Genomic DNA, 12,092 nt, shown 5'->3' with positions numbered 1-12,092 from the left:
GATTTAGATCAGGGCTCATAGAAGGCCACTTCAGAACAGTCCAATGTTTTCTTCTTAGCCATTCTTGGGTGTTTTTAGCAATGTGTTTTGGGTCATTATCCTGTTGCAGGACCCATGACCTGTGACTGAGACCAAGCGTTCTGACAATGGGCAGCACATTTCGCTCCAGAATGCCTTGATAGTCTTGAGATTTCATTGTACCCTGCACAGATTCAAGACACCCTGTGCCAGATACAGCAAAGCAGCCCCAGAACATAATTGAGCCTCCTCCATGTTTCACAGTAGGTACAGTGTTCTTTTCTTTGTATGCTTCATTTGTGCGTCTGTGAACATAGAGCTGATGTGACTTGCCAAACAGTTCCAGTTTTGTGTCATCTAATCTCTTTGGAAGTTGTTCTGGGCTCTTTGGTTACCATTCCCATTATCCGTCTCTTCAATTTGTCATCAATTTTCCTCTTGCGGCCACGTCCAGGGAGGATGGCTACAGTGCCGTGGACCTCAAACTCCTGAATAATATGTGCCACTGTAGTCACAGGAACATCAAGCTGCTTGGAGATGGTCTTATAGCCTTTACCTTTAACATGTTGGTCTATAATTTTCTTTCTAATCTTCTGAGACAACTCTCTCCTTAGCTTTCTGTGGTCCATGTTCAGTGTGGTACACACCATGATACCAAACAGCAGAGTGACTACTTTTCACCCTCTAAATAGGCAGACTGACTGATTACAAGTTTGAAAACACCTGTGATGCTAATTAGAGGGCACACTTTAGTTTAACATGTCTCTATGGTCAAATTATTTTCAATCCTTTCTAGGGGTACCATCATTTTTGTCCAGGCCAGTTTCATTAGTTTCTTTTTATAAATTTTTCTGTCAGACCACAATTCAAAAGCAATGACTGATTTTCATTAGTTAATTTTCAGTAAATTTTTATTTATTATTACTTTTGTCAGTTTCACGTTATTTCAGTGACCATTGTGAGATTTTCTTTGTTTAACAGAAGGGCACCAACAATTTTGTCCACATCTGTAATTGTGAAGTGGAAGGAAAAGGATACACGGTGCTCAGGATTTTTACAAATAAAAATCTGAAAAGTGTGGCGTGCATATGTATTCAGCACCCCCCCTCGAGTCAATACTTTGTCAAACCACCTTTCGCTGCAATTACAGCTGCAAGTCTTTTGGGGTAAGTTTCTGCCAACTTTGCACATCTAGAGACTACAGTTTTTGCCCATTCTTCTTTGAAAAATAGCTACAGTTCATTCAGATTGAGTGGAGATTGTCTGAACAGCAATTTTCTAGTCTTTCCACAGATAGGATTTAGGTCTGGACTTTGACTAGGCCATTCTAACACATGATATGCTTTGATCTAAACCATTCCACTGTAGCTCTAGCTGTATGTTTAGGGTCGTTGTCCTTCTGGAAGATGAACCTCCACCCCAGTCCCAAGCCTTTTGCAGCCTCTAATGGGTTTTCTTCCAGGATTGCCCTGTATTTAGCTCCATCCATCTTTCCATCAACTCTGACCAGCTTCCCTGTCCCTGCTGAAGAAAAGCATCCCAACAGCATGATGTTGCCACCACGTTTCACAGTAGGGATGGTGTGTTCAGGTTCATGTGCAGTGTTAGGTTTCCGCCACACATAGCGTTTTGCATGTAGACCGGAGCACCTTCTTCCATGTTTGCCCTGTTCCCTACATGGCTTGTGGCAAACTGCAAACAGGACTTCTTACTGCTTTCTTTCAACAATGGCTTTCTTCTTGCTACTCTTCCATAAAAGCCAGATCTGTGGACTACATGACTAATAGTTGTCCTGTGGACATATTTTCCCACCTGAGCTGTGGATCTCTGCAGCTCCTGCAGAGTTACCATGGGCCTCTTGGTTGCTTCTCCAATTAATGCTCTCCTTGCTTAGCCTGTTCAGTGCTGCCTTTTTTTCCTCTCGTGTGTCATTTCGTCGAATCTCTTGTTGTTTTTGCTAAACCAGGACCAACATTCACAAAGAACCTATTAAAAGTATTACACACAGGTGGACTCTATTTACTAATTAGGTGACTTCTCAAGACAGTTGGTTGCACTGGGTTTTATTTACGGATATCAGAGGAAAGGGGGCTGAATACATATGCATGCCACACTTTTCAGATTTTTATTTGTAAAAAATCTTGAACACCATGTATCATTTCCCTTCCACTTAACAACTATGTGATACTTTATGTTGGTCTATCACATCAAATCCCAATAAAATATATTTAAGTTTATGGTTGAAATGTGAAAGTTCAAGGGGTATGAATACATTTGCAAGGCATTGTATGTAGTCAATATACAGGTTATCAACAAATGATTAGCTCATATGCTTGATACTAGACAGCAGAATGACAAAAAGATTGACTGTTTTCAGATTAATGGAAGGTGGTCTTGGAAGACTATAATCAGGAATTAACATGTTTTTTTAAAAGTCTTTTGCTACCATGAAAGAAATCTAAAAAGGAGTATTTTGAGCAGTAATTAGAAAAAAATAAATCTGCTGGCTCTTTAAATTTAAACTTCCTTGCTTTTTGACCCATCGCATGTGGTCAGTCATTCCTGAATGCAATGCAATCAATTCATAGTGCAACCAATACTCATGTTACTCCAATTGTCAAATATACAGTAAAGACATTTTAGAATAACACAATCCAGTTACAGAAACTTTGTTTTACCAACTGATGACAGGAACATTTTCAGAATAGTTATAAAATGAATATCAAGAATAAGATCCATATATCAAGAACACAATATGCACATACACAATGTGTAAAAATTTAGTATTAATGGTGGAATAACTAGGCAAATCAAAAAGTGGCTACATTAATCCTTATAATCTAGGAACTCATTTAATGAAAGCAGTTAATTTCTTAGTCTTAGTCACAGATGTACTACTAAAGCCTCATGGGGGTTATAGTTGTTTAATTTTAAAAACAAATTATTGATATCTGACAAAGTTCAAAATTTCTATGAAAAACAGTTTAAATAAAGGGCAAAACTAAAAAGCAAGAACACGTGTTAAATTTTACACAAACATGTTGCAAACAAGTTTTAAACATTTCAAAATATACTAATTTAATACAAATTACATGCAAGTTTCAGGTATCGATAGAAAGCGCAACCCTCAGCTACAATACAACCAGTCAGCATAAATAGTCTTTACGGCATATTTGTAAAATAATGCTGTAAACACAAGTTGTACCCTGTGAAACATAAACCCAGAAGCTAAGAGGCCAACTGTGGCTGAGCAGTTCCCATACTCAACTGAACAAGTCTGATCTACTGGGCAGTTTCCACTATGAATGTGAAAGTCAAATGAACAAAATTATCAACATACCTCTGTATTAGTCTGACACCTTGTTTGAAAGGGGAAAAAATTTATTTAGGACTTGTCCAGACAGCCATAAGAATAAAGACCTTAAAATCACTCATCTTCACATTCCTAACCCAAAGGAAAACTGTGAAAGCAGTACAGAAAGACCTTTCACCACAGATAGCCACAGACACTGAAGCCTCAAATTAACAATCTTGAATATGATAAATATCAGAAGAAGCCAAAGCCAAGTTGTCATTGAGTTTTCCTTTGGACAAAGCAGGGGGGCAAGAAGGCATACAGAAAAGAGGTGTCAAAGTCCCTTTCAATCTTGTCAGTCTTTCTCCCCACTTGCATTTTCACTTGCTTGCACTGCTCAGCATTCCAGGCTGGTTAATAGAATTAAAATCAATGACAATCTCAGTCCTCTTGGGCTTGAACTCCCTGCCAAAACACAGAGGAAAAAAGGCAGCACACTCAAGTCAGGACTACCCAGGTATAAGGACACATATAGAAAACACCAAATAAAAACACATACAAATGAAAGTCACCTTTTTGTTGCCTTTTCAAATCATACTTTCACCTGTCCCAAGACCCAAGTTGTAAACAGAAAAGTGTGTGTGAGAGGAGAAAGGAAATAAGAACAAGAGGGGGGAAATCTTTCACAGCTTGCCTTAGTGAATTTAATAACAAGCAGAAAGACTTAATTGTTTTTACAACTTACCTCAACATGTAATAGCTTCTCTCTCTGTGTCCCTCGGCAGATTGTTAGTGGGCATATTTATACTTTTTCCAACAACTCCCTAAATTCACATACAGCCCTATGTCCCTGACACAAATTGTGTCCTTGATTTGAAAAAGTATTTGATTCAATTTGGCATAATGGCTTATTTTTACAAAATTCTTCAAAGTAAGAAGTAAAACATAGTAAAACATAGATTATACATAATTAAATGTGCCACAGAATGGGTGAGAATTCCTATGAGCTCTGTAGTCATGTTAAGTGCCATTTACCCATTATTTGGCCCTAAAGAAGGGGGCATCAGGCCATATGGTCATAAATCTTCAGGGCCCCATAATAAGCAACTCCACTTTCCAATCATAACTTAAAATACACATACAAAGATTTCATAGACATTATTAGTTGGGACACTCTTCTCCAACCCTAATCAATCATAATATGCACTAGGGGTGGAACGATTCACAAAATTCAAGGTTCAGTTCATGTCACAACTTTAGGGTCACGGTTTTAGGCTCGGTTCAAGACAGTATAAAAATACTGCCTCTGTCAAAGTTAGGTGTGAAGTCTTGAATTATGGAGGATGGTCTAATGTTACAGGTGACACCTTGGTCCTGGTTTTTTATAACTTGCAGCTGTTTATAATAAAAGCAGGATTTCTTTTGGAAACAGATGGGCAGACTAGGAGGTTTCATACACCAGTTTTTTTACTATAAATATCATGTCACTTTAATATTTAATCTGAACTGCTGACCTGCTGTATTTATCAGGGAAACCTTCCTGCACTCAACATGTACGAGAACGGGCGCGGTGTTAGCATTGTGGCTTTGATTAGGAAACTGCTACCCTCGCCTGAAGCTGGTTTGAACCAGCTGTGGTCTGTGGATCCTGGCAGGGTACCCCTGTTAAGAGTCACTGACATATGGCAGAGAATATTAAAACACTACTGTACAGAGACTGCGGCTTCCTGAGTTTATACCGACTGTTCTGGAGATCCTGCACCTGGAAGTATTTGCCCCCCTATCTTAACTACAGTTATGTTCATGGTGCAGCACAAGCCTACCTGTTTGAAGTGACAAAGGTCGGGTACATATACGATGGACTGAATCATTTGGAAGACACAGCGTACGACGTTGGGCTACAATCTGTGACTAAAGTACCGTCTGTAGCCAAGACTCACTAGGAGAAATGGGAAATTGTATAACCACATTCAGCAAATGTTTATACAGTACATGCTTGAGCAGAGAGTGACATGTTTGGAATAAAGCTGACAGAGCTCAAATGGCTAGAAACCCCAGCCATTTAAATCAAGTGTTAAACCATGTGAGAAATACTTCGCCAAAACCTTTAGTAGCTGAACAATACCCTGTGATATCAGTGCACATTAATGAGCCAGATTTCTTGTTTCTTCTGTGCACTTCTTATTTCACATTCACCGATTTAAATTGTGTTTTGGCTGTCACTATCGATGTGATTTTTTCAAAACTTGGTCACGGGGAAAACATAAACATGCAATCTATTTGGAGTGGTTTGTTTAGATTTCTCATTGAGCTTAACCACAATGCTCTGATTCTAGAGTTGCTGTCATTGTGATACAATAGCACACTCTGTTGGTGTTGCATCACCATTGCATTCTTGAGTCCATTTTCTCTGAATCATGATATGATTGTGCCATCTGGTGGTGTGAAATAAAAATCTGCATGAATAAAGAGCCGAGTGTCTGTTATTTCTGAAAATAAAAATGAGGTGTGTAAAACTGAGTCTCCATCACCATGGCAGAGGTTAAACAAGTGTTTTTTTCAAAGATGGCCTATGTCAGAATGCTAAAAACAAAGATGGGAAAAGAGGTTGCTGACACCTTTTCATAAGAAAGTGGAATTCGGAGGAAGGTGCAGACTGACAATGGCAAGAAATTTCTGAACGCATCATTTTCAAAACCTATGAATACAGAATAACTCATTTCACCAGGGGGTCCGATTTGAAAGCATCCGTTGTGGAGAGGTTTAACAGAATGCTAGAAACCCAGATGTATAAATACTTTACATCTGAAAACACAGTGATACATTGATGTGATTCAAGATTTACTCTATAACTATAATCACGGTTTCCACAAAGGTATTAAAATGAGACCTGTGTACGTTAATGTTGTATGGGCAATACAATACGGAAGTAGTGTTTCAGAATCTAGATAGCATGTTTCTAGCACATTGTAAAAAACGATTTCATTTTAAAATTGGTGACACTGTACAGATATCATGCATTAAAACTACATTTGAAAAAAGATATGAACAGAATTTTAGCAAAGAAGTGTTTACCGTTTCAGAATGCATGTGTATTAATTAAAAGAGTACAATGGCATAGAATTAAAAGGAATATTATACGAAACAAAGCTTCAAAAAGTTAAAATAATCCCAGACAAATTTTACCGTGTGGAGAAAATATTAAAACAAGAAAAGAGAAAAGAAATACTGTCTGGTCAAATGGGAGCAAATTTAACAGTTGGATCAAAGCCAGTGAGCTCAATGACATCTAGACCGTGAATGTGTATCCATAATTCTGACAAGGGATAATTTATTAATTTCACATATGGGAAAGTCATTGTGAAGCTACATTTTAGACCCGTCAAAAGACTCCGAAGATGCTGGATGAATGCCAGCTTGTACAATATTATGTGTCACAGTTGGGGAATGGGTTACCGGCATTCCAGGGGGCACCTGTGTTATAGGGGAGAAGCATTGGAGGAATATTTACAAAACTATTTAGGTTTGTCATGACTTTAGCCTGGAAATCATTTGAAATAGCCAAACCCCATCTTAAAAGCGCAGTGTGAGATTTGACAAAACACACTGTCAGCACACTGATGGCATCAGCCCTGAAGCCCTGAAGAGGGCTCTGGAATTTACATGCTGGCAAACACATCGCTCAGGCCACCTGGGAGAAGACTGAATAAAAAACGCACTCTGTGGGCTTTTAAGCATCACAACTCCGTGGGAAGTATAAGAGATAGAGTACATACATCTTGCGAGAGTCTGAAAACATCTTTCAGAGAATGACTGTTTCACCCGAAGTCAGTGAGTGCACCTTGACTCAGCTGGATCTTTTCACAGCATCACTAACTCAAGACAGTATTGAGGATTCAGTATATCTGGCGCTATGCCTTATAGCCACTATTGCACAAGCCACACCTCTACCAATTTTTCTCAGTTCCAAAGATTTCAAATTAAAACCCACTTGGGCAAGAGACTGTTTTATTTTAATGTGTGCGGCTGACAGTAACTTCCAGCTACAGATTAAATCCGCTAGTTTCTATGTAGAGAATGAGAGTGTCTCCAGTGGTGAGAATAGGGCATGAAACAGCACTGATGCATGTGAACGCAATCTATCTGTGCTCCAAAACAGCTGGTATTAATATTCTCTCACACACAAGCATGGGGTCATGCCGCCACAGCCAGGGTTGCGAATGACGTCATACCTCCATGATCGGGATTAGGCAATGAACTCGTGCCTCCATGCATGCCTCCTCGTGCAATGACGTCATGCCTCCATGGCTGGAATCGTGCCTACATGACAATGGTTGCGCAATGACATCATGCCTCCATGGCAGAGATCATGCCCTCATGGCAGAGGCTGTGCCTCCATGACTGGGGTTGCGCTATGACGTCATGCCTCCATGGCAAGGGTTGTGTCTGCATGACCAGGGTTGCGCAACGATGTCGTGCCTCTATGACAGAGGTTTCCACTGATGCATGTGAACGCAATCTATCTGTGCTCCAAAACAGCTGGTATTAATATTCTCTTACACACACGCATGGGGTCATGCCGCCACAGCCAGGGTTGCGAATGACGTCATACCTCCATGATCGGGATTAGGCAATGAACTCGTGCCTCCATGCATGCCTCCTCGTGCAATGACGTCATACCTCCATGGCTGGAATTGTGCCTACATGACAGTGGTTGCGCAATGACATCATGCCTCCATGGCAGAGATCATGCCCTCATGGCAGAGGCTGTGCCTCCATGACTGGGGTTGTGTCTGCATGACAAGGGTTGCGCAACGATGTTGTGCCTCTATGACAGAGGTTTTGGCTCCGTGGCTGGGGTCATGCCTCATTGGCCAGTGTTGTACAATGACATGTTTCCATGGCCAAGGTTGTGCCATGTCATCGTGCCTCCATAGCAGAGGTTGTGCCTGCATAACCGGGGTTGCGCATTGGTGTTGTATCTCCATGGCCGAGGTTGCCCAATGATGCTGTGCCTCTGGGGCAGAACCGTGCCTCATTGGCCAGGGTTGCGCAATGACATTGTGCTTCAATGGCCGAGATCTTGTCTCCACGGCCGGGGTTTTGCTGTGACATCATGCCACCGTGGCAGAGGTTGTGCCCGCTGGCAGAGGTCACGCCTCCATGACCGGGGTTGCGCAAAGACATCGCACCACCATGGCTGGGGTCGCGTCACTGCTGGTCGAGGCCATGCCACCTCAGCGCCCTCGTGCTCCTGCCACCTTAGTGCCCTCGTGCTCCTGCTGGTCGAGGCCATGCCGCCTCAGCACCCTCGTGCTCCTGCTGATCGAGGCCATCATGGCCATGCCGCCACTGAGTTTGATAGATTGTACACATGGGTGAAGGCAGTAGATCAAACCCCTCTTTTGTTCTGCACATGGGTGGAGTCTCTTCACTCCACTCTTTATAAAAGATGGCTCCATCCCGCTACAGCCAGATCCCCTCTGACAGGGATCAACAGTGTCTGTCTGACAAGGATCAACTCTGTGTCTGAATACAGACAATTTCTGAAATTTCCACCACTGCCTCGCATGTTTTACCAAATCATTGTGTCTTCAGTATGCTGATACGATGGATGGAAACAGTGGAAGGATTACAGTTGTGCTACAGCAGACACTGCTGTCTGTGCTGAACTTGGTCTCTTTGTTGGTAGAGCTCAGCAATGAGAAGCCTCACGGGGTGGTTGTTGCCCATGCCAGAGTGAGAATTGCTGTGATATACCTCACGGAAGTACTGATGTGGTTATTCAGGATCAACAGATCAGAGTAGTGGATGACTCTGGGACCAAGAGACGTACAAAAAGACCAGACATGTGCTGCTTCTGTCACTCTCTCAGCAATACATTTACCACCATTTTGGAAATCCCACTTTGATGTTTTTTCACCAGGGACAAACGTCCACACAATGAGATATAATAAAGAAAATACTCATTCACTTTTACTTGTCCTTTATCTGGTAAAATAATAGTTACAAAACATTAATGATGAGCCTCTGATGATATTTGGTGTCTATATTTTCAGGTTTATAATCTGTAAATGTTAAACGTCACGGCACGTTGGTTGGTCGGTCACCTCGCCTCATCACAAATGTCACAGCATGTTGGTTGGTCATGTCATCACAAATGTCTTTATTTTGTTAGAAAAATGTCTGGTGAGTGAGAGTCTGTGAGACCGTGTATAAACTGAGTTGCTTCTGCATAGAAGTCCTAGAATATATATAACACCTCATTTTTTGAGCTTTAGGCCATGTCTAAGATGCTAATTCACCATTGAAAAGGTATAGACAAGTCAGAAAACAAGGAAAAGCATACCGTGGGCGCTTAAATTTTTTGGGCCATAAAAAAAATTTGTCACCTGTATTGTACGCCTGCCATGCTGAGCAGCCTTCTGGAAGCAATCATCTCTGGCTTGTCATGGTACTTGTCTGAGAGAAATATCACTTCCGTAATACCTGGACAGAGAAAAGGTTAAAAAGGGACGCAGAGGGCAGGAGTGCAAAGTAAAGAATACTGTTATCTGTCTTTTTAGCAGACACATGCTTCTTACCTGAGGTAGTGCATGTCAGCTGACAGCAGAAAGACAGGGTACAAGATGAAAATCTGAGTTCATGCATACAGATTCCAAAGGCTGAGACAGCCAACAGCTGCCATTCATTATGAATGAGATCTGGCTTCACATTCTTACTCCCCCTCTGAAGCTTGACAGATTCAAAAAGCACTCAGCTACCCTACAGGGATATTTGGATAAAGCTGAGGAACACAACTTTACGCAAATATCCTCTGATGAAGTGCAACAACAGCCAGGTGAGAGCCAATTGGGTATTTGGTTAAAGAGAGGGCAAAATGTCAGAGGGTAGCCAATGGTGTGACAGTGCTGTACTTTGTGCTTTCACCATGCTCACCATTTCTTTTGACTTCTACCATTTTTCTAGGAAAATGCAGTACAAATCAAATACGAGTGCCCCTAAAAAAATGTAAGCATCGTTCTTCAGCTATTTTATCTTGATTACCTTGTTATAGTCAGTCTTTTTCAGTGAATCTAGGAAATAATACTTTTTTGAATATTGTATTGTATCTTATTTTGTAAACCTGTGTGCTGCAGTCTTGCCAGGCCCCGCGAGAACTGAGAACAAGGTTTCAAACCTCAATGGGACTTACCCTGTGAAATAAAGGCTAAATAAATATGCCCACACCAATGCAGTACCTAACACTGGTTTAACATGGGGCTATTTTTCCATGCAGAACAACTTCTAAATGGTGGGAGGAGGAGATACCGACAGCACTTGTTATCTCCAGGATATCCAGATTTTGAGATAATTGGGTTGTCATCTTTATACAGTGAAGGTGAATAGAATGTTGTTTGTGGTGCTCATAGCAGAGAAAAATTCAAACGCAATTTCCTTTTCCGGGGCACTGTTCAGGTTACTGAGGATAACAATTACATGTGATTTCTTGATTAATCATCAAAAACTGTAAAATACAAAATTTTCAAAATTAACATCACTATTGCAATACAATGAAGAATATTAACATTACAGGTGATTCTGGAGCTACAGTCAGGGAAAAAAATTATTTGAACCCCAGCTGATTTTGTAAGTTTGCCCACTAACAAAGAAATGATCAGTCTACAATTTCAATGGTAGGTTCATTTGAACAGTGAGAGACACAACAATAACAAAAAAAATCCAGAAAAATGCATTACAAAAAAAGTTATACATTAATTTGCATTTTCATGAATGAAATAAGTATTTGATCCCCTATCAGTCGGCAAGATCTCTGGCTCCCAGGTGTATTTTATACAGGTAACGAGCTGACATTGGGAGCCCTCTCAGCTCGTTACCTGTATAAAGGTCTACGTTCACACTGCAGGTCTTAATGCTCAGATCGGATTTTTTGCCGAAATCCGATTTTTTTGCGCTGTTGTTCACACCACACACAAAGTCAGTCATGCATACCTCTGTCCCTACCTTTCTTCAGACAACATCACTCTCACGGTGGCCACCAAGCATCTTAACACACATTGCGCAGAAGAGGCCGTGACGTCAGACACAGCGTTCTGTGTTTGCGAAAATAAAAATGGATGCGGCTCATGATAGCATGTGCGTAGCGATAGTCGCATTGCAAAACATCGGATATGTATCCGAATAAGGACCACATATGAAAGTGGCCTGGGCCCGATTTGAAAAAAATAAAAAATCGGATTTGTGCTGTTCACACTGTCATAAGGAAATCGGATATGGGTCACATTTGGGCAAAAAGATCGAATTTGAGTCACTTCAGCTCCATGCAAGATCTCACCTCGTGGAGTTTCAATGATAATGAGAACGGTGAGCAATCAGCCCAGAACTACTCGGGAGGAACTTGTCAACGATCTCAAGGCAGCTGGGACCATAGCCACCAAAAAACTGTTGGTAACACACTAAGCCGTGAAGGACTGAAATCCTGCTGTGCCCACAAGTTCCCCTGCTCAAGAAAGCAGATCTACAGGCCCGTTTGAAGTTTGCCACTGAACATCTGACTGATTCAGAGGAAGACTGGGTGAAAGTGTTGTGGTCAGATGAGACCAAAATCAAGCTCTCTGGCATCAACTCAACTCACCGTGTTTGGAGGAGGAATGCTGCCTATGACTCCAAAAACACCGTCCCCACCGTCAAATATGGAGATGGAAACATTATGCTTTGGGGGTGTTTTTCTGCCAAGGGGACAGGACAATTGCACTGCATCAAAGGGAGGATGGATGGG

General features: G+C 41.3%; 1 protein-coding gene across 1 annotated transcript in view; it reads right to left on the bottom strand.

Annotated features, from left to right (window-relative positions):
- Window positions 1-2,764: 2,764 nt before the first annotated feature.
- Window positions 2,765-12,092, bottom strand: part of dctd (dCMP deaminase) — a 26,534-nt gene continuing 17,206 nt past the window's right edge. The window contains exons 5-6 of the mRNA XM_020623403.1: window positions 9,706-9,802; window positions 2,765-3,778 (exon numbers count right to left, since the gene is read on the bottom strand). Of these exons, the coding sequence (XP_020479059.1) occupies window positions 3,694-3,778; window positions 9,706-9,802 (182 nt within the window). The 3' untranslated portion in view covers window positions 2,765-3,693. The remainder of the gene's footprint in view (window positions 3,779-9,705; window positions 9,803-12,092) is intronic.

Source organism: Monopterus albus, unplaced genomic scaffold (assembly GCF_001952655.1).
Source record: "Monopterus albus unplaced genomic scaffold, M_albus_1.0 scaffold298.1, whole genome shotgun sequence".
In the NCBI taxonomy this organism is placed as follows: Eukaryota; Metazoa; Chordata; class Actinopteri; order Synbranchiformes; family Synbranchidae; genus Monopterus; species Monopterus albus.
Note: the sequence above shows the minus strand (reverse complement) of the source record. Positions and strands in the feature narration are given on the sequence as shown.